The sequence below is a fragment of the Brachypodium distachyon genome, chromosome 5 (genome assembly GCF_000005505.3).
Source record: "Brachypodium distachyon strain Bd21 chromosome 5, Brachypodium_distachyon_v3.0, whole genome shotgun sequence".
In the NCBI taxonomy this organism is placed as follows: Eukaryota; Viridiplantae; Streptophyta; class Magnoliopsida; order Poales; family Poaceae; genus Brachypodium; species Brachypodium distachyon.
In genome coordinates this window covers 20,493,833-20,517,693 of record NC_016135.3, presented here as the reverse complement: position 1 = coordinate 20,517,693, position 23,861 = coordinate 20,493,833, and the positions used below count along the sequence as shown (strand labels likewise).

General features: G+C 46.2%; 2 protein-coding genes and 2 long non-coding RNA genes across 9 annotated transcripts; 3 read left to right on the top strand and 1 right to left on the bottom strand.

The window, feature by feature from the left end:
* The first annotated feature begins 1,298 nt into the window (after positions 1-1,298).
* LOC112269211 lies at positions 1,299-5,506 on the top strand. Of its 2 annotated transcripts, XM_024455414.1 has the most exons (3): positions 1,299-1,546; positions 4,947-5,122; positions 5,216-5,506. In XM_024455414.1, exons 1-3 carry the CDS (start codon positions 1,495-1,497, stop codon positions 5,465-5,467), a joined length of 480 nt encoding a protein of 159 aa, XP_024311182.1. In that variant the 5' UTR covers positions 1,299-1,494; the 3' UTR covers positions 5,468-5,506. The 2 variants fall into 2 exon arrangements, with proteins under 2 accessions (XP_024311182.1, XP_024311181.1); XM_024455413.1 differs by having other exon boundaries at positions 4,947-5,506.
* On the bottom strand, positions 2,201-3,656 carry LOC112269212. Of its 5 annotated transcripts, none has more exons than XR_002960708.1 (3): positions 3,416-3,656; positions 3,081-3,352; positions 2,201-2,536 (listed from the first exon to the last, which is right to left on the bottom strand). It is a non-coding gene; the product is annotated as an uncharacterized LOC112269212 (long non-coding RNA). The 5 variants fall into 5 exon arrangements; XR_002960709.1 differs by having other exon boundaries at positions 3,081-3,349; XR_002960707.1 differs by having other exon boundaries at positions 3,446-3,654.
* Positions 5,507-6,409: 903 nt separating the features above from the next.
* LOC106866910 lies at positions 6,410-8,101 on the top strand. The gene is made up of 2 exons (XR_002961154.1): positions 6,410-7,002; positions 7,151-8,101. It is a non-coding gene; the product is annotated as an uncharacterized LOC106866910 (long non-coding RNA).
* Positions 8,102-20,622: 12,521 nt separating this feature from the next.
* LOC100824455 (probable receptor-like protein kinase At4g10390) lies at positions 20,623-22,629 on the top strand. Its single transcript, XM_003580198.4, has one exon. It carries the CDS (start codon positions 21,186-21,188, stop codon positions 22,290-22,292), a length of 1,107 nt encoding a protein of 368 aa, XP_003580246.1. The 5' UTR covers positions 20,623-21,185; the 3' UTR covers positions 22,293-22,629.
* The last annotated feature ends 1,232 nt before the right edge of the window (positions 22,630-23,861 follow it).

Below are 23,861 nucleotides of genomic sequence, written 5' to 3'. Positions count from 1 at the left end.
ACACGGGATTGAGAGGACAAAGCTACACTGGGTAGTTCTTTATGCTTAATGGAAATTGATCACCAAAGCCTACCTCTTTATGTAGAGCTGGCGCTACCAAACCCGATCTAAACAATTAATGGAAACTGTTGGTGGTCCTAAAAGATCGATGCACACTCCTGCTTTTTTTTGTTAAGTGCTCCTTATGCATCGACTTATTTTCTACTCTCTCTGTCTGATACACATCACTTATTTCCCGACGGAAGTACTAGTTTTTTTTAAACCCTCTCAAGCACAATCTAAAACATTGACCTGGACCTTTTTTCAAGTTCCCAACAGAAGGCAGAAATCCTACTAATCCAAAACAGTCCTGACCTTGAGAATATTATGCCATGGTTTCTCCAGATTTATGGGTAATGATGCTATTAGATTGTGAGTGCACCTACGCTGGCTGGCTCTAATATATGCATGTAGTTGGATTTCTTTTTTAGGGATACCATCCGGCTAGCTTTATTGAACTTAAAAAACATACATCGTTCACCAACAAAGGCAATAAAAAGCTAGGGGAATCATCATCCCAAGCACAAGCGAATTTAGACTAAAAACATTCTTAGCGATCTCATGAGCTACCGTATTGGCTTCCTGATGACAAAACTCCGACAACTTACTGAAACCTGTGAACATAATTCTGCCGTCAAGGAAGATGGCTGAGGCGGCTGTAGCAGAAAACCCACCATCCTTCGTCGTCTCCACAGTTTGAAAATTATTGATTGAATTATAAAGTTATTGAGTCACAATTGCTGAGCAAAGAATAACACCTGTATTATTATTAACTTTCATATGGACACTAGTTTCAGTGCTTTTTAAAACTGGAACGGAAACTATTAATCCGTGTTTTGATGATTATTTATTTATTATGAATGTAGATAAGCAAGACTTGTTGATTGAATGCACCGAGAGGTGTATATATACTTCCCCCCCTCAAGAGTACAACTTTTGGATTATTATTTTGGGAGATATAAAGGCCAAGTCCGAACAAAAATGAGAGGAGCAAGAATTTGCTGCAAAGGAAGAACCTACGTTAATTTCACGTCTAAATTAAAATTCGACCAAATTTATAGAAAAAAAACCGGAAATGCAGTTTGGCATGTACAGTCCCTGGCCTGTACTGTCCCTGCCGTCCGATCAATTCGTGATTCGCCAAGATATGTGCAAGGTGTCACCCAGTGTTAGAATTGACAGCCCTGAACAGGTCTAGGAGGAAGGTCGATTTGACATTGGCATATGTGCCCACGACCCTGTCTCTCCCCCATACCATACCAGATTCCCCGTCTCTCGCCTCATCAATTCCAGATAACCCGGGTCACGCCGCCTCCTCCATTTTCACTCTCTCGCCCTTCCTCCTTCGTCTCCCCCATCGACGTCTCCACACACCTGCCACCTACTCACTTCTCAAATCTCCGGTGAATCAGGATACAGATCGAGAGCACAGAGCAGCAACGTCCATGGACGTCCATGGAATTTCTTCCAGTTGATTTGGAGATTTTTGTTATTGTGGATCCGAATGGTGAGGTGCTATTTTCCTTTTTTTGCTGGATTTTTTGTTCTTGTGGATCCATTCTTGTTCGATCCATGGCGTGGTACGAATGGAACACACTTCAACCAACCTTGAAAAATGGAAGTCGGATCAAAATTGATTTGAACAATGAGGAGAATTTGTTTGCTTCTTGGTTGCGGCTAAGAAACACGGGAGGGAGCTTAGGACCATGAACATCCAGGTTCCAACCAGCCAATCCATCCAAAATAAAGCCACACAGATCAGGAGATCGAATGCTCAGATGCTCATAAATTTGGATCGCTATCAAATGCTCATGTATGCTTGTGTCAGATCGACGGGAAAAAACCCACAGTTGCAGCAAGAACATCATTTGGCAAACTGGAAGGTTCCTACTGCACAGCGAGAACTTGAGGAAAAAAGACCAAGAACTGAGACAATTCATCCTTAGTTCGAGCCAAGAACTTAGTAAAAAACAAATAAAAGTCAAGGCAGTGTGCCGTGCTGGAAGCCGTCATCTAATCCGTGCCACTGTCCTTCCGGCAAATGTCGTGGTCACCATAATTCCATGTCAAAATGGACGATCAGCTGCTGCATTCACGCATGAACACGAATCCAGCTAGCTAGCTGCGTTGGACAGCTTAAAAGTTCATATAAATCAAGCCATACACACAAGCAGCGGCAAACGCATGCAATATATAAAGGTCAGGCAACAATTTGCCAAACACAAACATATGTAACAGGTTGGGAAACATGTACAGACAATCAAGTGTTTAACAACAGAGCAACACACCCATAACAGCTGAGGCGTTCCTCAACAAGGCACCCATAAGACCTGCTTCCTATGAATACAAGGTGTAGAATATCTGAGCCTCTGCTAACGAATTGAACTCAGTTCCAACCGACGGCTCAAAGATGTTTTCCCCCTAGCCAGCGGTAGGCGCATTCCTAATTGAATTCTCGCCCCCACGCGTTCATCACGGCATGTTCGCGCCCCTGACCCTGCAAGCACATGTAGGATGAAATCGATAAGTCGGATCAAGCCGCAATTGGCCCAGCACAAGGACAAAACACGCGCGCAGCGAAAAACATACAACTAACTGACGGTGCCCTTTTTTTTTAGCTGACATGTGATCTGATGCCTGGATCCACCATATATAATTTCTGTTTATATCAAGTTGAGGTGTCTTTGTTTCTGCTGGCGGCAGAAATCAATATCCATTATTCAAAAAGAGATCCCAAAGAACAAAAACACATCCCTAATCCAGAAAGGAATTTATACCAGCTGATTTTCAGCAACGAGCACAGGGCTGATGCCGTCTGAACGGGCCATCATGTGTTTTTCGCCCCAAACAAACCTTGTTGCAAATCTTTTCTGGATTGCAAACCCTGTTGGAACAACAGTTTGGCTCTCCTAGAAGAACTAGTTGTTGGGGGCAAAAGTATGAACACTAATTTCCCAACTACGTCAAAGGGTTACTGGCGGGGGGAGGGGGCAGGATCTTCTCCTGGAAATAATTCTTGTCCATCAAGAACGTCAACGTACCTCTTGGAGTAGCCTGGGGACACCGCTTCCTCGTCTGTCCCAGGAGTGGAGCCTTCCTCCCCCTGGGGAGAGCAGTCGTCCTGGTCGCCAGCGGCGGCGGCATGGGGAGAGCAGTTCCGGCGGGCATCCTCGACCTCTCGGCCGCCAGGGAGAGCTCCAGTTGTTGCCACGAAGTGCATAAGGTCGGCCGCGTCAGAGGGCGCCGGGAACATGCCCTCATCAACTCCTCCCCATCCGCAACCTGCTGGTCCATCTGTCTCCTCCACCATCTTCTGCACGGAACAAGAACGAATGAACTCTCGAAATTAGTACAGGAGGGGGTGGGGGACACGTACAGTAGCTAAAAGGGAATACGTTTGCTGTACACCGGTGCCGGAGAAGACGATCTCCGTCTCGCGCCCCCTTCTTCGGCGAGGGCGATGATAGGGGAGGGAGTGGTGTCCGGGCCGGTGGGTGCCGTGATTCCGGAGAGGGAGAGGGAGGTGTCTCGTTGTTCCCTTTTTGGGCTCCACCGCTCCAGTAAGCTGTGGTGGGCCAGGTCACTTTCGCCGGCCTACTCGTAGGCTCATGGGCGCACCACGCCACCTCGTGACCAAAAAAATCCCGAGACAGGAGGACATGCCGATCAAAATTGGTTTACCGAATTCTCCGGGGACAGGACAGCTGCCATATAGGCTCTGCCCCTAGCCGGTCGCAGGCGCAACCGGGTCGCTGCCATCTGCATGAACCGCGACGCAGTTACGCACGCATCTTGTAACAGCGCCGGACGGCCCGATAGTACAGGCCAGTGGCTGTACAGACAAAAAAATCCACTCTCAAAAAATATCAACAACTTTAATTCGTTTTATTAACTCCAATTTCGTGGTTCATCTCTACCTATTTGTTGTAGAACACCATCCAAGGTATGATCAAATTAAGTACTATTTCTATCCGGTCACGGAGTTTATCGACAATGATACTCAACTAGTGAGAACAGATGAAATTGTAAGGCCCTTAGATTTGTTCTATGAGACACTACAACGCCACGATCACACTAGAGTTTATGTTTATGTTCTCGTAGACTATTGGCATCCTTCGATGATTAGCGCCTTAAGTGGCGGCAAGGGCTATAACAAAAATTGCGAAAATGTCTATTTTTAATTGGCGACTGTCAAATAGAACCGAAAATGTTACGATATTTAGATTAACTGAACTCAGTATAAGTTCAAGACATATTAGAGCTAACCATGTTTCGGCTTGTGATCGATCCATAATAGCAATCGAAAATAAATAAACACAAAAAAAAATTACATGCTCAATCATCATTAACGAACTCCTTATCAATCTCGATTCATTTCAATATGGATCGGAGGGAGTACCATTTTTCTGTTAAGTCAGAACTGCACATTCATGTAGAGGCTTTTACAGAGAAATATCTTGGACTGCCAACGGCAGTGGGAAAGCTCACCGGAGGTTCTTTTGATTTTATTGCCGAGCGCATTAGAAGCAAGATTAATGGCTGGGCAAAGAAGAAGCTATCCTATGCGGGTAAGGAGGTCCTCATCAAAGCAGTAATTCAAGCCATGCCTACGTATAGTATGAGTTGTTTTCTCTTGTCAAACGGAACTTGCCAAAAATTGACCTCGCTTGCGTCTAATTTTTGGTGGAGCGGCTCGCTCGATAGAAGATCAATGCACTGGCTTGCATGGGATAAAATTGAGAAGCCTAAATGTGCTTGTGGTATGGGCTTCCGAGATTTGCAACTTTACAATCTTGCTCTTCTTGGGAAGCAAGGATGGAGGCTCATGTCGGAGCCGCATTCTCTGTGTGCGTAGGTTCTTCGAGGGCGTTACTATCATAATTCTGATTTCATGAGTGCGGTTGCAGCAAGAACTGCCTCGAAGACTTGGCGGGCTATTCTCGCTGGACGATCGGCCCTGGAGAAAAGACTTATTTCCAGAATTGGAGATGGATCATCGGTTTCTGTATGGAACGATCGCTGGATTCTAGGTTCTATTTCAATGAAGCCTATGGGCCGTTTATGTGAAAATGATGTTCAGATGGTGAGTGACCTGATCATACCTGGAGCTTTTCAGCGGGATGTGTTGAAGATCCGGGACACTTTCTTTGCACCAGATGCTGATTTGATATTACAGATCCCGTTGCGTCGAAGGGCCGGTGAGGATTGGATTGTGTGGCAGAGGGAGAAGTCTGGCCTCTACTCTGTAATGTCAACCTATCGGAACCTAGTTGCCGAGAGAGATCGTCAAGAAGATGCGCGCGGGGGCGGGCCGTCGGTGTCCGACCTCGGCGCACAAGAGCAGTACGTGGAAGCGACTGTGGTCTCTGGATGTATTACTACGAGTACATGTTTTTTGGTGGCAAGTTTTGCATGGTATTATACCTGATTATGCGACTCTCACCAGGCTGTCAGTGTTGAAAGCACTTGTCCGGTTTGTAAATCATCCTCAGAAACATTGATTCATGTGTTAAGAGATTGTTGTCATCACTACTACAAAACAGTGCATATGTGACGAGTCATTAGTGACGGGCCTTTCGTGCCCGTCACTGATGAACCCTCATCAGTGACGGGCGGGAAAAGGCCGTCACTAATATCCACGTCTGAAAAATCTCAAAATTCACCAAAACACACATCAGTGGCGGGCTTTGCATCTGTGCTCGCCACTGATGAAGCCCGCCACTGATGAGCCCAACAGACATTTGAAGATTGAAAAAATCATAACTAATTCATAAAAAATCAAAAAAATATGATTCTTTTTTTTGAAGTCTTATTTTTTCTTGATTAACATAGTGGAACAATAAAATCAATTGGTAACATTTCAAAAATGAGCTATTTAGTACAATTTTGTTATTTCCAAGAGTCGAACTTTAGCTTTTAAGTAAATGACCAAAGTTTTGTCCATTTCTATGCCATAGTTGATGATATGTATCCATTGTTTGCACAAGTGTGCATTTTTTTCAACTGTTAGAAAAGGTCTTTCACAAAATGGTCTATCAGGTATGAATGTTTATGAGTTTAAAGCTAAATGATCAAAGTCATGGCCATTTATACGTCATAGTTCATGATAACGAATCCATTTTTTGCACATAGATGCATCTCTCCATATCAAACAACAAACAATATTGTCAAATAGGTTTACAATGTTTTCTTTTAAAAAAAATTCTAGTTTCTAAATGCAAAAGTGGGGCACCAGGTGGTCCTAACAATATCACCCGTTACTGATGTGTGCTAGTCGCTGGAAACAGCAGCAGCGATTGATCCGTGTGCTCGCACGTTATTGGTGGAAAGGCAACAAGCTAGGATCGATGACCTGTACAACACCCTCTCTGTCTCTCCTTATCCCACACGGCCGCACGCTCCTTATCTCCTTATCTCCTTCCTGGACCGTGGCTTCTCTTTCTCCTTCTCCTCCTTTCCTCTCTCACTCCTGTCCAGCACCATCTCCACCTCGATCTCATCTGGCCCGATGCCCACGCCACCAAGGAGCTGTGCTCTACCACTGCACCGGCCTCCTCCAAAGCCAGACCCCGCCGCGCCGCCAAGGAGCTGTCGCTGCACCGCCCTCTACCAACGCCGGACTCCGCCACGCCGCCAAGGAGCTGCTGCTGTACTGCCCTCCCCCAACGCCGGACTCCGCCGTGCCGCCAAGGAGCTGCCGCGGGTCTTCTCGGGCCTCGACGCTGCTGGATCCGGCCAGCGACTGCCCCGCCGCCGCGGATCCGGTCGGCCGCCGCCCCTTGCCCCGCAGGTTCGTCTCCTTCTCTCGGTTCCCTATCTCCCTCTCCGTTTCTCTCTCTTGCTCTCTCACTCTTGCAGGATGTCGGTGTCAAGGAGTAGGTGCTCTCTCTCTTCTCTCACTCATCTCCACCGGCGGGCGCCTCTCCCCTTCTACGTCTCATCTCCGACCCCAACTGCCGCCAGGTACGCCAGATCCGGCGACCTCGACCCTGGCCGCCGCCGGATCCGGCGCCCCGACCCCGCGCACCACCGAATTCCCCTCTCCCTCTCACGGTTAGTCTCTCTCTATCTCTTCTCTCTCTACCTCACTCGATTTCTTTCACTACCGCAGATCCCCATCGGCGCCCATGAGGATGAGTAGGCCGGGCGGCAGCTCCGGCAGAGCCGGCATCCCCGACCTCAGCCACCGTCGTGGAGAGCCGGAACCACAGCCCTCACCGTCGTGGAGCCGGAACCGCAGCCATCACGTCGTGGAGCAATTGCAGATTTTTTTTTAATTGTCTGTCCATTTTCTCTCCTGTGTACCAGTTCTTGTGTGATCAATCCGATTTTGTGAGATGCTATACCCTGTGATTTTGTGATTTGTTCATCCGCGACCAAAATTGGCAGGCCACAGGCCTGTTTTTTTTTAAATCATGAGAATGTTATCCGTGTCGGGCTTCACTTGGAGCCCGCCAAAGATGAATATAGCATCAGCAACGGGCAAAGAGCCCGCCACTGATCCACTGATGATGGTATCATCACTAACAGGTGGAACGACCGTTAGTGATGATGCCCATCATCACTGGCAGGAAGTTAGTGGCGGGCGTCTCATCCGTTGGTGATGCACTTTTTCGACCGTTATTGATGACCGTTTCTGCAGTAGTGCGTGCAATACTTTTCTTGTTGCTCTGCACATGCATTTAGGTAAGTTTGGCAAAGTAGTAAGTTGCCTTGGTTTGATTGCTTCTCTTATACATGTCGTCTTATAGTAGTTAGTCTCTTTTGAATGTTTATATCCATCTAATTTTAATGAATATTCATCTTACATTCGTGTGGTCCGTTTATGCCAGGACATCAGTTATTTAGAGCGCAAAGATACAAGTTCTGCTGGAAGCACTTCAAGAGTGGCTCAAAGCTTTTCTATTTGTTTTCTTCATCTCCTCAAATCCTTCCCATTTGTAATGTCTAATTGATCTTGTCGCAAAAAACTGAGCTTTTAATGAGTTTGTTATATGTTTATACTGCATGATAGCATGCTGGAACTTCACAGGTTTAAAAGACACTTCTCAGTTCATGTGTTCAGGCCTTCGTTTGTGATCAAATTTAAATGCCACTTGCATTTGAATATATTCTTCATATGTTCTGATGTTCAGACCTGATCGATTTGGTTTCTATGTAAAATTCCGGATGGATTGTTTATTTGAGACTGTAGTACTTTGTTCGAGGCTACAATTCAGCATGGAATTGCACACAAGTCTATGTTCTTGTATTTAAATATGATGCTATCCAAACAATTATTTAGAAGGGAAAAAAATTCCGCTGGTTTTGTTGGTGCCTGAAGCGACCGCCCCCGTACAGGGTTCAATCTCTGTGCTTACAGTGCTAGTCCCTGGATCGATTCACTAGCACACACAGTTTCAAAATGAAATATCGAGATATAAAGGTCAAAGTACATCGCATTCATCCAGAATTTAAGAGTACTTACAACTTTGCATGACCTCTTGGGTCAGCATAACCAAATAGAGTTTTCAAAACCAAGCAGCGGAAAGACAAAAGCAGATGAGAGCATGTTGAAATGTAAGCACATGACCCAATCAAACAACGACGAACCTCACTCGTCGTCTGATCCACCTGCATTCTTAATTGCAGCCACTACGTGGTCAATACATTGAATATATTGGCAAGTTCACTAGAGGTTATAAAAGGACCTACCAAGTACATGCATATTTTGGCTAGGTAGTACACATTCCCCACAAGAAATCGACATGTTAATCTCTTGTTGTCCTCAGGATAGAGTAGCAACGACATCGATTACAAGAATTTTTAGACTATAATCACCCAGACCACCTAAGGGACGCGTTCCAACCTACACTGTTACATACCGATGTCACCTCGGATCCAGGATCATATGTCTTACTCCATCAAGCCAGAGCCCATATTAGCATGTGATTGTACTGGAAGCTACTAAATAGGAAACTAGTCCAGTCTCTGGTTACCCCGGGTGGCATCTCACATTTGCGACGCAGGCGCTCCCATAGACATGGCGAGGCGACTCATAGAAATGGACCTGACGCCGCAATACATCTCAAATACTCAAAGCAGCCCACCTAGGATGGTTCATTAAATTACATGTTTTGCCAGACACTAGGAAATCATACTTTACTTCATAATGAGAATAATATCACATTGTAATAATATCACCCACGAATACTAGCATAATATAGCATTGGACTACCTACGATGGCAATTGGTGGTAAGGACATGGCAAGGGTATTTTATACTACTAGGAGAATCAAGATTGATTTGAGTTGACCATGGGAAAGATTGATTAGAGTTGACCATGGGTAAGATTGGTTTGCACTTGTGCATACATGACTGGCCACTGAACAAGTTGAATTAGTCAAGCTTAACCTGGGAAGCCATTTGAGCTGATCGTGAATATAAATTGGTAGCGAACTGGATAGAAAAGAAATTAGCTGATATCTAGAGGCACAAAAAAAGCTGCTGATGAATAAGGCAAAAGTTTCTTCGACGCCATCTTCTGTTCAGTTCTGGCGAGACAAGATATGTGCATTATATTTGCATACATCAAGCAGGTGGGATCTCAAGTGAAACATCATCAGCTTAAAGTTTGTCAGAACCACACAAGACGAAACAAGCTGATTCAATATACAAACCATACGGGATAATTTAAGAGTGCACCTATAATCTAAAGATAGCAAAATAACCAAAAACAAAGCGCTCGTGGCCAGTCACTTCAGCGGGACCTAGGTCATAATTTACATCACACATGTTCAGAGCGCAAATAGTAGCGATCGACCCAAAAGAACTGACTCGACGATCGACCCAAAAGAACTAACGGCGAACATTATATGGAGATAGTCCACCCATCGACGATCGACCCAAAAGAACTAACGGCGAACATTATATGGAGATAGTCCACCCATCGAAAGCAACAGACGCAAAAGGTTAATATACCTGGAAAGCAAATTAATACAACGGTGAGAAAACAAAAATGAAACGATCGAATTAGATGGATAGCAAGCAATGAGCTTACCTATGCCATTCTAAAGTGCTCTAGGCTATAATCAGAGTTTTTTCACATCTTGGTCTTTGGTTTGTTTCCAGGAACAACCTTCTTCGCCGGTGCAGCAGGCAGAACCAAAGGGAATTTGCAAGCACAGATTTGAACAACTTTTGCAGGTCACCAGCTGGCTGCACAGGAGCAATACGGACAATGGAAAAACACAGCAAAAGAAAACAAAAGGTACAGATGAGTAAAATAATACCCGGGAGGCACGGCAGGTGGTTTTGCCTATAAAAGAGAACGGATATTGAATCATATCATCGGAAGAGAATTTTATAATCTAATAAAGTCCCCGAGCCAACATTACAAAAACTCAGCACATGCAATGAAATCAGGGAGAATAGCATTCGCACCTGAACATCTGTGGAGTCAACAGCTGCAACACCATCTCCAGAACTGGATAACAGCAAACAAAAATCAATGAGGGAATAGATGAGAACATGCGAGCACCAATACACAGTGAGCTCTATGACGAATTCAGTGACTCAAAGAGCAGTGGATGGAACCAGGGGAATCTCGACATTCAGAGGATCTGCGTTCCCATCAGCAGCAACAAGTGCGTCATCTACTTCATGTTCTTTGTTCTGCTGGTCCCTACACCAGAACGGAAGAACCATGCAGGTAAGCTGGGGAAAGAAGTTTCCTTCAAATCCTAAGAACTGAAAACTCAACAACTTGTACATGACAGACCATGCAATAAGAAAACAGTGTGAAAAAGACAGTGATAGAGGGACGAATGAATAGTTCGCACAAACTAACCTCGAGACTATCGCAGCCAGCTTCCTTTTCAACGAGCCTAGAGGCTGCAAGCATTGAACTTCTTAATACAAATACTTATTTATTTCCACCAACAGTAAATGAAAAGGAAATAACATGCCACTAGGGCGACAGGCTACTGCTTTGGTGTATCCTCAGGATCAATCGAGAGCTCAGGTACAGGCTTCAATGGAACATCAGTGGACGATTCTGCACCAGCCAGTGATCCCAATGAACTTGCAGGCATAACAACAGCTGTGGAGCTAGCAGCGCGAGTGTCATGAGGCAAAGAATTCTGCGATTGACTTGGAAAGAGAGATTTCTTTGCGTGAGACTCTTTTGTGTCACTGAAATAGCAAGTGTGTACTTCTGCAGCACAATGGCCACAATTTCACGAGGAATGCCAGAAGATCTGAGAAGCAGAACAACACTTTTACCGACAAGCTGCTGCGCAACTCGATTGAAGAACACAAATTCAGCTGTTCCAGCTCCAATGAAGCAGATACGATATCTAAAAAGTTCAATAGATAATTATCGGGCAGCAGCCTGGGCACGGCGCCGGCCATGGCGGGCAGCAGCCTGGGCGTGGCGGGGGAGGGGACGGCAGTGGTATCTACTATCCTCGCCTTCATCCCCTCCCTTTCACCCGATGCGGAATGTGTCCCAGTTTCGCAACCCGTTTCTGCCGAATGCCCGACTGCCACGATATTCGCTGCTCTGTTTGCGAATGTGGATGCGGCCCGGCGGCTGCCGATATGGACGCCCTTCCCCTGCCAAGGATCACGGGTGACTTCACAAGGTATCAACTAACCATGCCCGTATGCTTCCCATCCATGGTACATCCCTACATCTTCGTGGCAGCGAGACGTCCTAGTACAACCAAATCCAGTACTACTTCGCACCTTTGAGTGAGTTCATCGATAATGACACGCAATTGGTGAGCACCAAGGTGTATGAGATGAATTTACAGGGACCTTGGATATGTCCCATCGAGTTCCTGTTCTAGACTCGTGCAGTCGTGCTTTGGTGATTGTAATTGTGTTCTGGACTTATGCTTCGGTGATGATCCCTCAAGAGTTCTTGTTCCAGACTTGTGCTGATTGTAATATGCTTTCGTGGACCTGGTAATTGCAGCCTGCTTTGGCGGGTGATTGTAACCAGCAAGATATTGTCCTGGTACCTATTTGGCTAATAGCTGCTTTGTTCAAGTGTATGCATACAGATTACTGTGTAAATCAGATGCATTGATTTTGCTATGGTATGCTCCGATTTTCTCACTTGTTCTGCTGTCATGTTTCTTTTCTTCTGGCTTCTCTTTGTGGTAGTATAAATTGCCTTCGTAATAATCTCACATTAACTCGGGCCACAAGTTTAATTGTACGTTTGATGCACCTATGTAGAGCACATTTGATGAGATCTCGACGACAGCATCGTTATGTAGCTTTTCTTTTCCAGAAAAACACATGCAACCAATACATATTCTAGATTGATTTGAGTTGACCATGGGTAAGATTGGTTTGCACTTGTGCATACATGACTGGCCACTGAACAAGTTGAATTAGTTAAGCTTAACCTGCGACGAAGAATTTACTTCATTTGCGGATTCCTCAGCTGCATCCTGTTACATGGGCAGCAGATATATTGTGTGATGCTCAGTTTGATCAAGTCAGGGAGAAGATAATCTCTATCAAAGGAATAGGTGGGCTCATGACGATACTGGTTTTGATGTGATCAAATCAGTGGAGTCAGAGCTTGAGACGCGGGCTGTTTTGGAAAGAAAACCTGCTAGGCCGGTTCGATTGCCGAGACCGATCTGTTCCTGCATGGACCGCTGGACGGCTATGTGAAGATCAATTCCGATGGAGCGATTCATGGGGATGAAGGAAGGGCCGCTAGTATCATTGGTCCTTGAAATCTTGTAGCGGTAGATCGTATGAAATCGGGCAGAATTTGTTATTCGGCTCCGGCTCCTCGCGACACCGACAGGCATCTCTACGTGCGGCCGAGCAACTAAACCAATACCCTGTTCGCTGGTCCACGCACAAACGGCACAACACGATCTAAAACCCTTGCTTCACTGTGCTACTGTTCCATGACCACTACTTCAGTCAAGGAATTTTGTCTGTCAACCATCGAACATGTAAATCCGATGAGATAATCAATTGTTTTGTATGGCAAATCCCAGTATTCAATTTTGCGGTATATTAAGTTGTACTTATTTTCAAAATGTTGTAAAAATATATTACATACATGTTGGTATCTGATACTTGGTCCCATGTCTCATGTAGTATAATCCGGAATGCGGTAATATACATTGGCAACTTGACTTAAAGAAAAGAGAATAACTCTCGAAGTACAAACCCCGCTCCCGGCACACACAACTCTATAAGGCCTGAATGTAATCAACATTGTACGCACAGCAGCATTTTACTGACTCTGAATAAACAGTAGTCTTGACGACAATTTTCTGTTGCATTTTTTTTTGAGAGGGTTTTCTGTTGCATTTATTCAGAGAGCGATTTTTTTTTGTTAACTCGCTGGAAGGTAAAATACGGCCCACAGGTCACGACGTAATAGTTGGGCTGGAAACATAGTCGCAGTGATCTTCTCGGCCTGCAATACAAATGTGGACGGGCCTCATACGGCTGGAAGCATGCCTTGGCGCATGGCGAAAAACACGTACTCCGTAGTAGTAAAATTTTAGTGTCTGGTCGTACGATTGGAAGCCTGCCTTTTGTTGGGCCGGAGACAGGAAAGGTTATTTATTTATTTTGTAAGAAAGAAGTCCATATTTCATCCTCAAATGTATCTTTCGGGTAAGGGTGCAAATGGGATTCCGCGAAAGTCCCGCTTCCAGTTCAATTTTTAAATCTTCTATTCAAATTCTGAACAAAATTTTGAATAAAAGATTTGAAAAATGAATTAGAAGCGGGACTTTCGCGGGATCCCGTTTGCATCCCTACTCTCAGGACGCATAACTTTCTGAAGTTTACACCACCAAATTTCTAATACCAGATGAATCGTCCCTCTAGCGGTATTAGAGCTGACTTGGCACATTTTTGACGGTTTAGAGGGTGATTAGGACTGTTTGATTTCCTTTTTTACCGATGACGTGTCACTGGCTGTTAAATCCCCTCACAGTGCGTCCTGGGTCCTGGCCATTGGCCAATAGCTTCCCCATGGTGGCCGTCGTGAGCTCGCTGATGACGGCGATGAGCGGCACCACGGCTCGCATCACCAGCACCGGCGGAGGAGAAACCAAGAAAGATCGGGCAGCCATATGCGGTGGAGGGGCGGCAACAAGAAGCGGTCGCTCGAACGGCTCTCTCTCTCTCCCGCCGCTGGCCTGATGCGGTCTTCTTGCTCGATGAGCGCTGCCTGGAGCTCTGGGTACTAGCACTATTTTGCAAAACGCAAGTAGATTCTTGACTGTACTATTAGTTCATTCAATGATTAGTTAGTTGTGCTAAAAACAAATCCTCACTTCTTCTGAAACATGCCCCTTTTTGCTGGTCAGAAGTTCTCGCTGTAATTACAGAGTTATTTTGCAGAATGCCACCAGGCTGTCCGCCACCTTCGGCCATGACGACCACCAATTAACCAGCGGCGGGACCAAAATCTTCGCAGACGCAGCAAGAAACCAAGAGGTGACGCAGCATTTAATCGAATGGATTTCCTCAACAAGAAACTCGTGGGGAACTCTCGCGTGACAGGGATGAGAAGAAGGAGAGGACTCACGTTCGCGGGCACTGCCTCCGCCAACGCATGACGTCTCCGGGAACCCGTGCCCCGGCGTCCCTTGCCCTGCACCCCCCTGAAGCATTCCCTCAAACAAGTTACATGCACAGAACAGGTGCCGCCCCATCACCGTCTCAAGGGAATGCACAGAATAGGCGTTCGTCGTACCAGAGCAGAAGCGCGTAGCATCAGAACACGGTGAACATGGTGCCATCTACACCGTGCATAGCGCCCTCGGCGGTGCACCGGCTCCGGTGCGCTCTCTGGCTCTCTCTCGCTCGGCATCTACGCGCAGCGCTGCTGCTATAGGAGCTCGGCGGCAACGGCAACAAGCAGGTGAGCTCCAAGACGTGCTCATCACAACTCGCTCATGGACCTCTACGGCAAGTGTGGGGTGGTGGAGCTCGCGGCAGGTCTGGAGTCGGCCGATTCCTAATCACCCTCTAAAACGCCAGGTCGCCAGCGCCGACCACGTCAGAAAAAGTCAAACAGTCCCAGTGACACCCTAAACCGTTATAAATGTGCCACATCAGTTCTAATACCGCTATGGAGGCTGATTTATCTGGTATTAGAGATTTCATGGTGTAAATTAGACGGTTTTGTACTTCAGGAGGTTATGCGTCCAAAGAGATACATTTGAGGGTGGAATATGGACTTCTTTCTTTTTTTAACGAATACCTTAACTTGGGCTTGAACTGTTTAAAGGCCTCACTCGACCGTGTTCGAGAGCCTTTGAAGCAGCGTGGCCCAAATATCCATTATAGAACTTTTTTTTACCAATATCCACTATAGACCTTCCCTTCCATGTTTCCCTCTTGGAGGAGAAAACTTCTCAATAATAAATAAATAAATAGAAATAGGGTGCAGCTATTTCTCATTTGTCTGATGTTTAAGCAAATGGCATTAAATCTCAGTACACGTATCATGGCCGTTGGATTAAGATATGAGAGTCATCTCCACATTCTCATCTTCCACGTGCTATCGTTGGATTAAAATCTGACGGTCAAACACGTCGACTGATATCTAACTAAAAATTAGTCGACTTCTCAATAGCAAATTCGATAAAAATAAACATGACTTCTGTTCTAAAAAATGAAAATAATCGAACTAAATGTTACTCTGTCAACATTAATGTGTCCTCTTTTCAAAAAAAAAATCCTGACAATGCCTACAGTATAGTGCATTCTCCAACATTTAGTATCCTCTGTTCCTGAACATGCCTAGAGTATTCGCTATGTTCCTCTTTTGATTTTTATGTACAAGCCAAACATAAGCAATACATTATCGGATTTGCTAGTCCTCGGTCGCCTGAGAAATGGTATTTCTCAGTCGATGGTGTAGGCCGTTGGATCGTGTGTTAAGATTCGTGCTAGAGTTAATGTGAGCCTAACCACGTTAAATGATCAACTCTTTCCTCCCATTTCACTCGGTCTTTCGGTCCGGCGCTAGGAGAGCGCGCCCTCTTTGTTTCGGAGCGGGGCGCGTACTATTACCAGTACGTACCACTACAACCTATGTGAATTAAGACCAGGAAAGTACAAAACTTATTCTATACAGCATCAGCGAGTTGGTTAGGTGGTTGGCGGCCAGCATGATCTGGCTGTAGGTCGCGTGTTCGAGTTTTGGACGTCGTTTTTCTGTTTCTTGTTTCCTGTGTGCTGATTTTTGCTTGTAGGGGGTTGGATATTCCCTATATCATAATAGCACATGTATATATATGTGTGTGTGAATTTGTAAGTTTTTTATATCAATGTCTAGCCTAATGTATTAGTGTTCGTGTCTATATATATATGTATGTGTGTGTGTGAGAGAGAGAATTTTTAAGTTTTTTATATCAATGTCTAGCCTAATGCATTAGTGTTCGTATCACTTACACTTCTTTTAGTACTCACTCCGTCCAGAAAAGGTTGTCTGAAATTTGTTTAAATTTGGATGTATCTAGATACTAAAATATGTCTACATACATCTATATTTTGAAAAATTTGCGACATCCTTTTTAGGACGGAGGGAGTAGTAAAATTGAGCGGCTGTTCCATGGGCAATTCGCATGTAAACAACGTAAAATCTTTTTTATTTTAAAAAAATCTTTTTTGTTAAATATCCTTCCCATTTCACCTGCAATTTTTAGAATCGCGCATAAACTTTCATCTGCAATTTTTTAGAATCACGCATAAATTTTTACCTGATATTTTTTAGAATCGGGCATAACATTTCACCTGCAATTTTTAGAATCAGGCATAAAAGTTCACTTGCAATTTTTAGAATCGTGCATAACCTTCACCTGCAATTTTTAACTTTCGCCTGCAATTTTCAGAATCGCGCATAATATTTTCACCTGCAATTTTTAGAATCTCGCATAAAATTTCATCCGCTATTTTTAGAATCGCACATAAAATTTCACCTGCAATGTTTAGAATCGCGCATAAAGTTTAACATGCAATTTATTGTGATCTCAAACTGCAAAACACACACATGCATGTACTGTCGAGACGTTCACACACACATGTACCATATGGTTGCCGTGAGCGGTGATTAAGTACCACGAGACTTAAACTTTCCTAGATTGATTACATATACACTTGGCTAATTATAATGATTTTGGTCGGTCGACGGAGAAGAGGATTTTCTCGGTTGACTGAGATATAGACGGACCCATACATTATTCGCCGCATTAGTCCACACTTTGTGCATTGTGCTTTTCTATTCCCCACGTCTTGAGTGATATGGACATGTCAACGTACGATTAAATACATTTGGTTCTACTAATCAAATTTACAATCAAATAATCGGTCCCTTTTAGAATTCGACGGGCCTCTGCATATATTTGCCCTGCTTGTTGAATGTTTGATCCTTACGCTATCTACTGAACGTTGACGCTTGATGATTCTTCTGTCTCGTGCAAGGAGAACACATCGATTTTCTTTGTTTCTCTTATCGCTTCATGTTTTGTCATGGATGTTCTACATGAACCGCAGGGACACCAGACTGATTCCCAGACCTGCAATTAACAAGTGTTTCCCTGCGATTGCTCCCTGGTCAGTTGATGAACCTCAAGCAGATTTGCTATCCGGGGGACGGCAAGCATCCCAGTGGAAGATTCCTGTCGCACGAACCAAACTGTACGTGCGTCTGTGTCAACTCCTGTCTCGGGAGTCGGGACACGGCAGCAGAAGCAGCGATTCCGATTCCGGACCAACACCAGGTACTGAACCACGCACGCGTGCACGGATTAATCAGGGAGGCACGGGCAGTGGATACGATTTCCATGGCCGATTTGTGTGGCGATAAGACGTCTTCTCTTTTCCTCTGGAAGGAAGAACTGACATGCCTTGCGAATTGAGTGGTGGATCGTGTGGTCGTTAACTCGTGTTGGAGTACTGGCTACTCTTTTCCCGTGCCATCATTGCTCGCGTACGCTTGATGATTACCGAACAGCAAATGCACGGAGAAAGGCACGAACTCGCAATGAATTCGACACCCAGGCCATTTTCATGTCAGTACTGCTAGCTAGCAGCAGCTGTCTACCACCCACGCACGGCACTGGTATGCAGAAAGCTCGTGTACACCGTACACGACATGATCAACACTGCCGCCGTTTCAGTCGCAAACAATCTTGTGCCAACAGAGTCCGAAACTCCGGATACCAAACACCGTGAATAATCCCAAATAGAACAGCAATATCATCGGTTGTTGAAATCTTGAAGTAGATCGTGTGAAAATAGGCAGAATTTGTTATTCGGCTCCGGCTCCGTGCGACACCGACAGGCATCTCTACGTGCGGCCGATCGAGCAACTGAACCTTCACCCTGTTCGCTGGTCCACGCACAAACGGCACGACACGATCTAAACTATGAACAGGGGTTCCGATTCTGACCACAGGAGACTCAATGAAGACGACGTATACATGCATTGCATATTTGCATGTCGTGTCCCAACCGAAGTTGTTGCCAAGTTCAGTTCGATCCCGACCCTCGAGCTCCTCCCGCTGCTGCGCCCCTGCCCTCCAAAGTCCCCAGCACGAAGCTTCCGAGCCCAACGTTGTTTCGTTTTTCTATCGCACCAACTTAGCCGGTGCCGGTGCCGCCGTGTACTCCGCATGCAGTCTACGCGCGTCGGCGGTGATCTGTTAGAGGATCACATCGCAAAATATTTTGGTGATGATTTGCTATGGATAAAGCGGATATATAGAGCCCAACAGCGACCGGCACTAGCGAGATAATAGGCTAGATTTGGAGCACGAGTGGTGCGCGCATAAACTATTAACAGAGGAGCTGATGGGCTGATCACTGGCCGAAAAGGAAAAAGAGAAAAAAGAGCAGAGGAGGGGTCAACATCTCGGAACAAAGGCGCGTGCGCATCGCTCGGGCGAGCAGGTGCTTGCCGTGTTGGTGTTTATGGCGTGTCCAAGGGGATGAATACTATCGGCTTCACTTCATAGTTCCGGCGGGCCTCGTGGATTGCATGGTTCGGGGCTTTGGACCTGCTGCTGACTGCTGTTGCACGCGAACGCAGGAGTGTTCAGTTTGCGTGCATGGATGAACAGACAGACGGTCGCTGGCCTTTGCGAGTACTAGTACTGTGCTAGACCCTGGGGTTCTTCACCCTGAGGAATCGTACTGTGCCTTGTGAGCAGTGCGCTCGGTTGCTTCTATTCCACGCGTGTTGAGAGGCCGCGTGCGTGGCTGTGCCTGTATTTATAGTTAGGTGCCGTTTGTCTCCCAAGTACTAGTATTTGGGTTAACATCTCCGATCTGGGCGCCAGCCTGCCGCCAGGGAATCGACTGGTTACTCTATACCGTTTCATGCAGGTAAATCAGCTTGAAAAACTTGTGTAAAGGGTATTTTCAGTCAAACGACAACAACTTACAAAAATGTCCTATGCATATTATCAATAACATTTTGTTGAAAAAATTATCCAATTTCAGTATTACTTCATTTAAAGAAAGACATGGTATGAAAACTAAAGCAGATCGGATCATACGAACCGGATATGCTACACAACAGGATAGCGGATCTATGTCCACAACATGATCAACTAAGCGTATACTGAGATCTACTATCACAAAGAGTAACACATGTGCATGGTATATAGGCCCTCTCCTTTTGGGCTTAATATTAGCTTTTCTAAAAAAAACTGTTTCTTCCATAAGCCGAACACTAAATTTAGGTTTCTAAACTAGCGTTGAGATTACTAGTTTGCCGTTTTCGTAGAGTGTGTAAAAACGAAGGGACAGAAAATATAGAAATACTCACGTTCGAACCGAACAAAATAGGAGCCCTTTGCTTTGCAAGCAAGTACCTTTTCCGTCTCATGTAAAATGTCGCAACTTAAGATATGCATTTAGAACAAAAGACCGAGAACCTGATGCGGATGATGCCTCGCTTGCTATGTTGATATTCACATGTTCCAACTGTGCAGTCGCCCTTTACCATACCACATTTTACCCTAGCAGCTCGTTGGCACCCATCATTTAGACGTAGAATTCTGAAAAAAAATTAGAATTTTAGAAAACGACTTGTTTGGTTGGCACGGAATTGGACACAGAACTTCAATCTCAAATTTCATGGAATGACACCGTACCTAGCCTCAATTCCTCTCTAAAAGCCATCATTTTTCTGAAATTATCTCTCACTCTGCAATTCCATGTGGTACACAAACATGATTTTTCAATCCGAAATTCAAATTCAACCAAATGAAATCCTATCAAAAATTGGATTTCATTTCATTTCTACCAAATGAAATGAATTCTTGGTTGCCAAATGAGCTGTAGCAGAGTGCTGAGATCAATGACTGCAGTGTTCTTGGCAACCATACTGGTTTTTCCAGTATGATCCGTAGGATCCGTAAGACCAGCGAGACAAAAGCAGGTTTTCAAATGTGCAAGTAGAAACATGTTCACAATCCTCGTGACCTCCACATGGAAAAAGCTGGAACTACATCAAATAATTAATCAAGAACCCAAGCTAGCCGCGTTTCGCAACATTCTAACCACGCGCCATTTAACAGCTTTCGTCATTAAATAATCATCTCCAATTCTCGCAGCACGGTCAGGAACACGTTTGAGGTTTGACGACCGACTCTGGGCCGGACCGGGAATAGAAAAAGAAATGATAAAAGAAACAAAGTTCGAAATGTTGATGACGCCCTCACTCATCAGCCCCTCCGGAGTCTGAAAGAATCGCCTTTCTTTTGGTGCAATGATTCGCTGTGTGGTCCACTCCCCGCAAGAAGAACACAAGCAAAGCAAGCAAGCAAGCTACCGCCTCCCTTGACGTATATATACACAGGTGTGCATTTGACTTGTAGCACACAAGGAGCCACTGAGCCAGCCAGCCAGCCAGTCGCCATTGATTCTTCGGTCCGTGCTGCCCTCCCTCCAACCTGTCCCAGCTTATCCAGGAAGGCACAGCCTCAAAACTCAGCAACAACAAAGCAAAGCTAAGCAGGGGACTCGAGAAGGAAGAGGCCAGGGAACCTTATTCTCCACCCCAACTCCCACCCCTCGCTTCACTTGCGGCAGCTAGCAAAGCTCGGATTTTCCCCCTCCTCCCGACTTCGTCAATTCGGTCTTGCACAAGCACAATGTTCCAAGGGTGCGGCCTGTTCGCGTGCGTCCGGCGGCGCGGCGCGGACGTCAGGAAGCGTGGCGAGGCCGGCACGGCCAGCTCGCGGGTGGCCGCGGAGCCCCCACTGGGATGGGATGAGGAGCTCGAAGTGGAAGTCCCGGCGGCGGCGGCGGCGAGGCAGATGGCGTGGGCGGAGGTGGAGTCCGCGACGGGTTCCTTCTCGTTCCGCGTGATCGGGCGCGGCGGGTTCAGCACCGTGTACCTGGCCGCGCTCTCCTCGTCCCGCCTGGGCGCCGTCAAGGTCGTCCAGCACTGCGGCAGCGAGCGCCACAGCCGCGCCTTCCGGCAGGAGCTCGACGTGCTCCTCACGCTCCGCCACCCGCACGTCGTCCGCCTCCTCGGCTACAACTGCGACGAGCGGGACGAAGGCGTGCTCGTCTTCGAGTACGCGCCCAACGGCGACCTCCACGAGAGTCTCCACGGCCGAGGCGCCGACAACGCGCTGCTGCCGTGGCCGCGGCGCGTGGCGATCGCGTTCCAGGTGGGCATGGCGCTCGAGTACCTCCACGACGAGAGCAGCAGCCGCGAAGTCATAATTCACGGGGACATCAAGGCCTCCAACGTCCTCCTCGACGCCAACATGGACGCCAAGCTCTGCGACTTCGGCTTCGCGCAATCCTCCTCCGGCGGCGTTAAGGCCCATCGGGCCGGCGGCGGCAGGCCGTCGGGCCGGGCCATCATGGGCTCCCCGGGCTACGTGGACCCGCACCTCCTCCGCACCGGCGTGGCCAGCAAGGCGAGCGACGTGTACAGCTTCGGCGTCCTGCTGCTGGAGCTCGTGAGCGGAAGGGAGGCCGTGTGCCGCGAGACCGGGCGCCGCCTCACCCAGGTGGTGGGCCCCGCCGTCAGCGAGGGGAAGGTGGCTGACGTGGTGGACCCGAGGCTCGGGCAGCAGCACGAGGCCGGGGAAGCCAGCGTCATCGCGGAGCTCGCCATGCGGTGCGTCGGCGACAGCCCCGGGCTCAGGCCGTCCATGGCGGACGCGGTGCGCGTGCTCCAGGAGAAGACCTCCGCGCTGCTCTGCGCCGTCGGATCCAGACTGGACCGCAAGATCATGTTTTAGCCTTTGGGCCCACCGTGCGGCGTCGTCCATTTTCCCTTTGTGAATAGTGAATTGATTAGTGACTACTAGTGGTGTGTTAGGGTAGGTAGAAGCAGAATGTGTGCACAGCAGTGTGAGAGCAAAGCAGATTAGTTTAAGCACATATATTCGGATTAGGTAGAAAAATTTTGTGGCATCATGGCATCATGTAGCACCAGTCGTATGGCAATAGTGGTTCAGCAATCAAATTATGACCTTGTGATCGCGCGTATTAGGTGTGGGATGGGTGATTTTATTAGGATTAGGACGCTTTGTCAGATGGTTGGTGGAGGACAAGCAATATACAGTACTTTGCACACGGCATAGTAAATTAATCTTCGCTTAAACATGTATCGTTACACACAGATACAGACGATGTACATCCCTAGAAAAGAAATTCTTAACCGTATTCAGCATTCGACACAAAACGAAAGCCACCGGAGGGAAAGCTAGCGTTCTCGCCAATCAAAGGTGGATTCCTTTTCTTATAGCAGTTGTGCTTCGAACTCTTCTCTTCCCTTTTTGTTTAGCCACATGCTGTTATGGCGACAGCAAAGTTTGTGATCTGTTGCTTCATTTCGTACGTTGTGTAAAGGTGCTGGCGCGGCCAGCTAATTTTTTCTTCTGCATACAAAATTTTAAAAAGGCATGGACACTCCCTCTGCAGCATTTTTTAGAAGATCCTATATCTACTCTTCATCATTTATCTTAGTTTAGTACTACTACTATACTGAAGATGCTGCCGCTTTTCCCTTTTTAGATTTTGCTGTCTTTTTTCTTCCGTTGGGACGAACAATCTGTAGCTTTCTTGCATATTAGTAGTACTATTTTTAAGTTTTCGAGCACGAGAAAAGAGAGGAAGCAACTTCTGCCGTGTGCATGAATGCATGATGACGGAAACCTTTATGTGGTGATTTTTCACTTTTAAAAGAACTCTGTGTGATCAACGAGTCACGAACATGAAAGTCATAAGAAAGGAAGCGCATGAAAATGATGCAGATTAGGTGTTGCGTGTGACAGCTTAACAGACTTATTAGCTAGCTACAGAAGGCAATAAAAATTGTTAAATACTGTGAAGAGATCCTAAAAATCTTGGCTGTGTTCTTAATTCTCGCAATCTGTAACTCATAAATAAAAAGGCATTGCTGTTGCGAATTTGAACTACTCCTAGAAAGCAGTACTTGCCTGAGAAACTAATGCAACAAACAAATCCTAGCTTTTGGCTTACTGTCTTGTCACTTTTCAGTACAAGCACAAGTCTCTTTCTTTATTGATAGTAGTTACCACTGATATTGCCTAGTCGTGGTTGGTTTTGTGCATTCCGTTATCGTGAGAATCGAGATAACGAATCTGTATGGGAAAGAAAAAAAAAGATCACTGAATTACGTAGTTTTCAACATTCAGGATCAGGAACTTAGTTGCAGAACACCTTTCGCGTCAAAAAAACAAACGCTGTTGTTCTTTCGATACGCTGGCTCGATGCGTCTCAGCGTCTGCTTGCAAACGCCGCAACGGCTGCAGTAATGAATAAACTAGTTCAATAATGCTTAA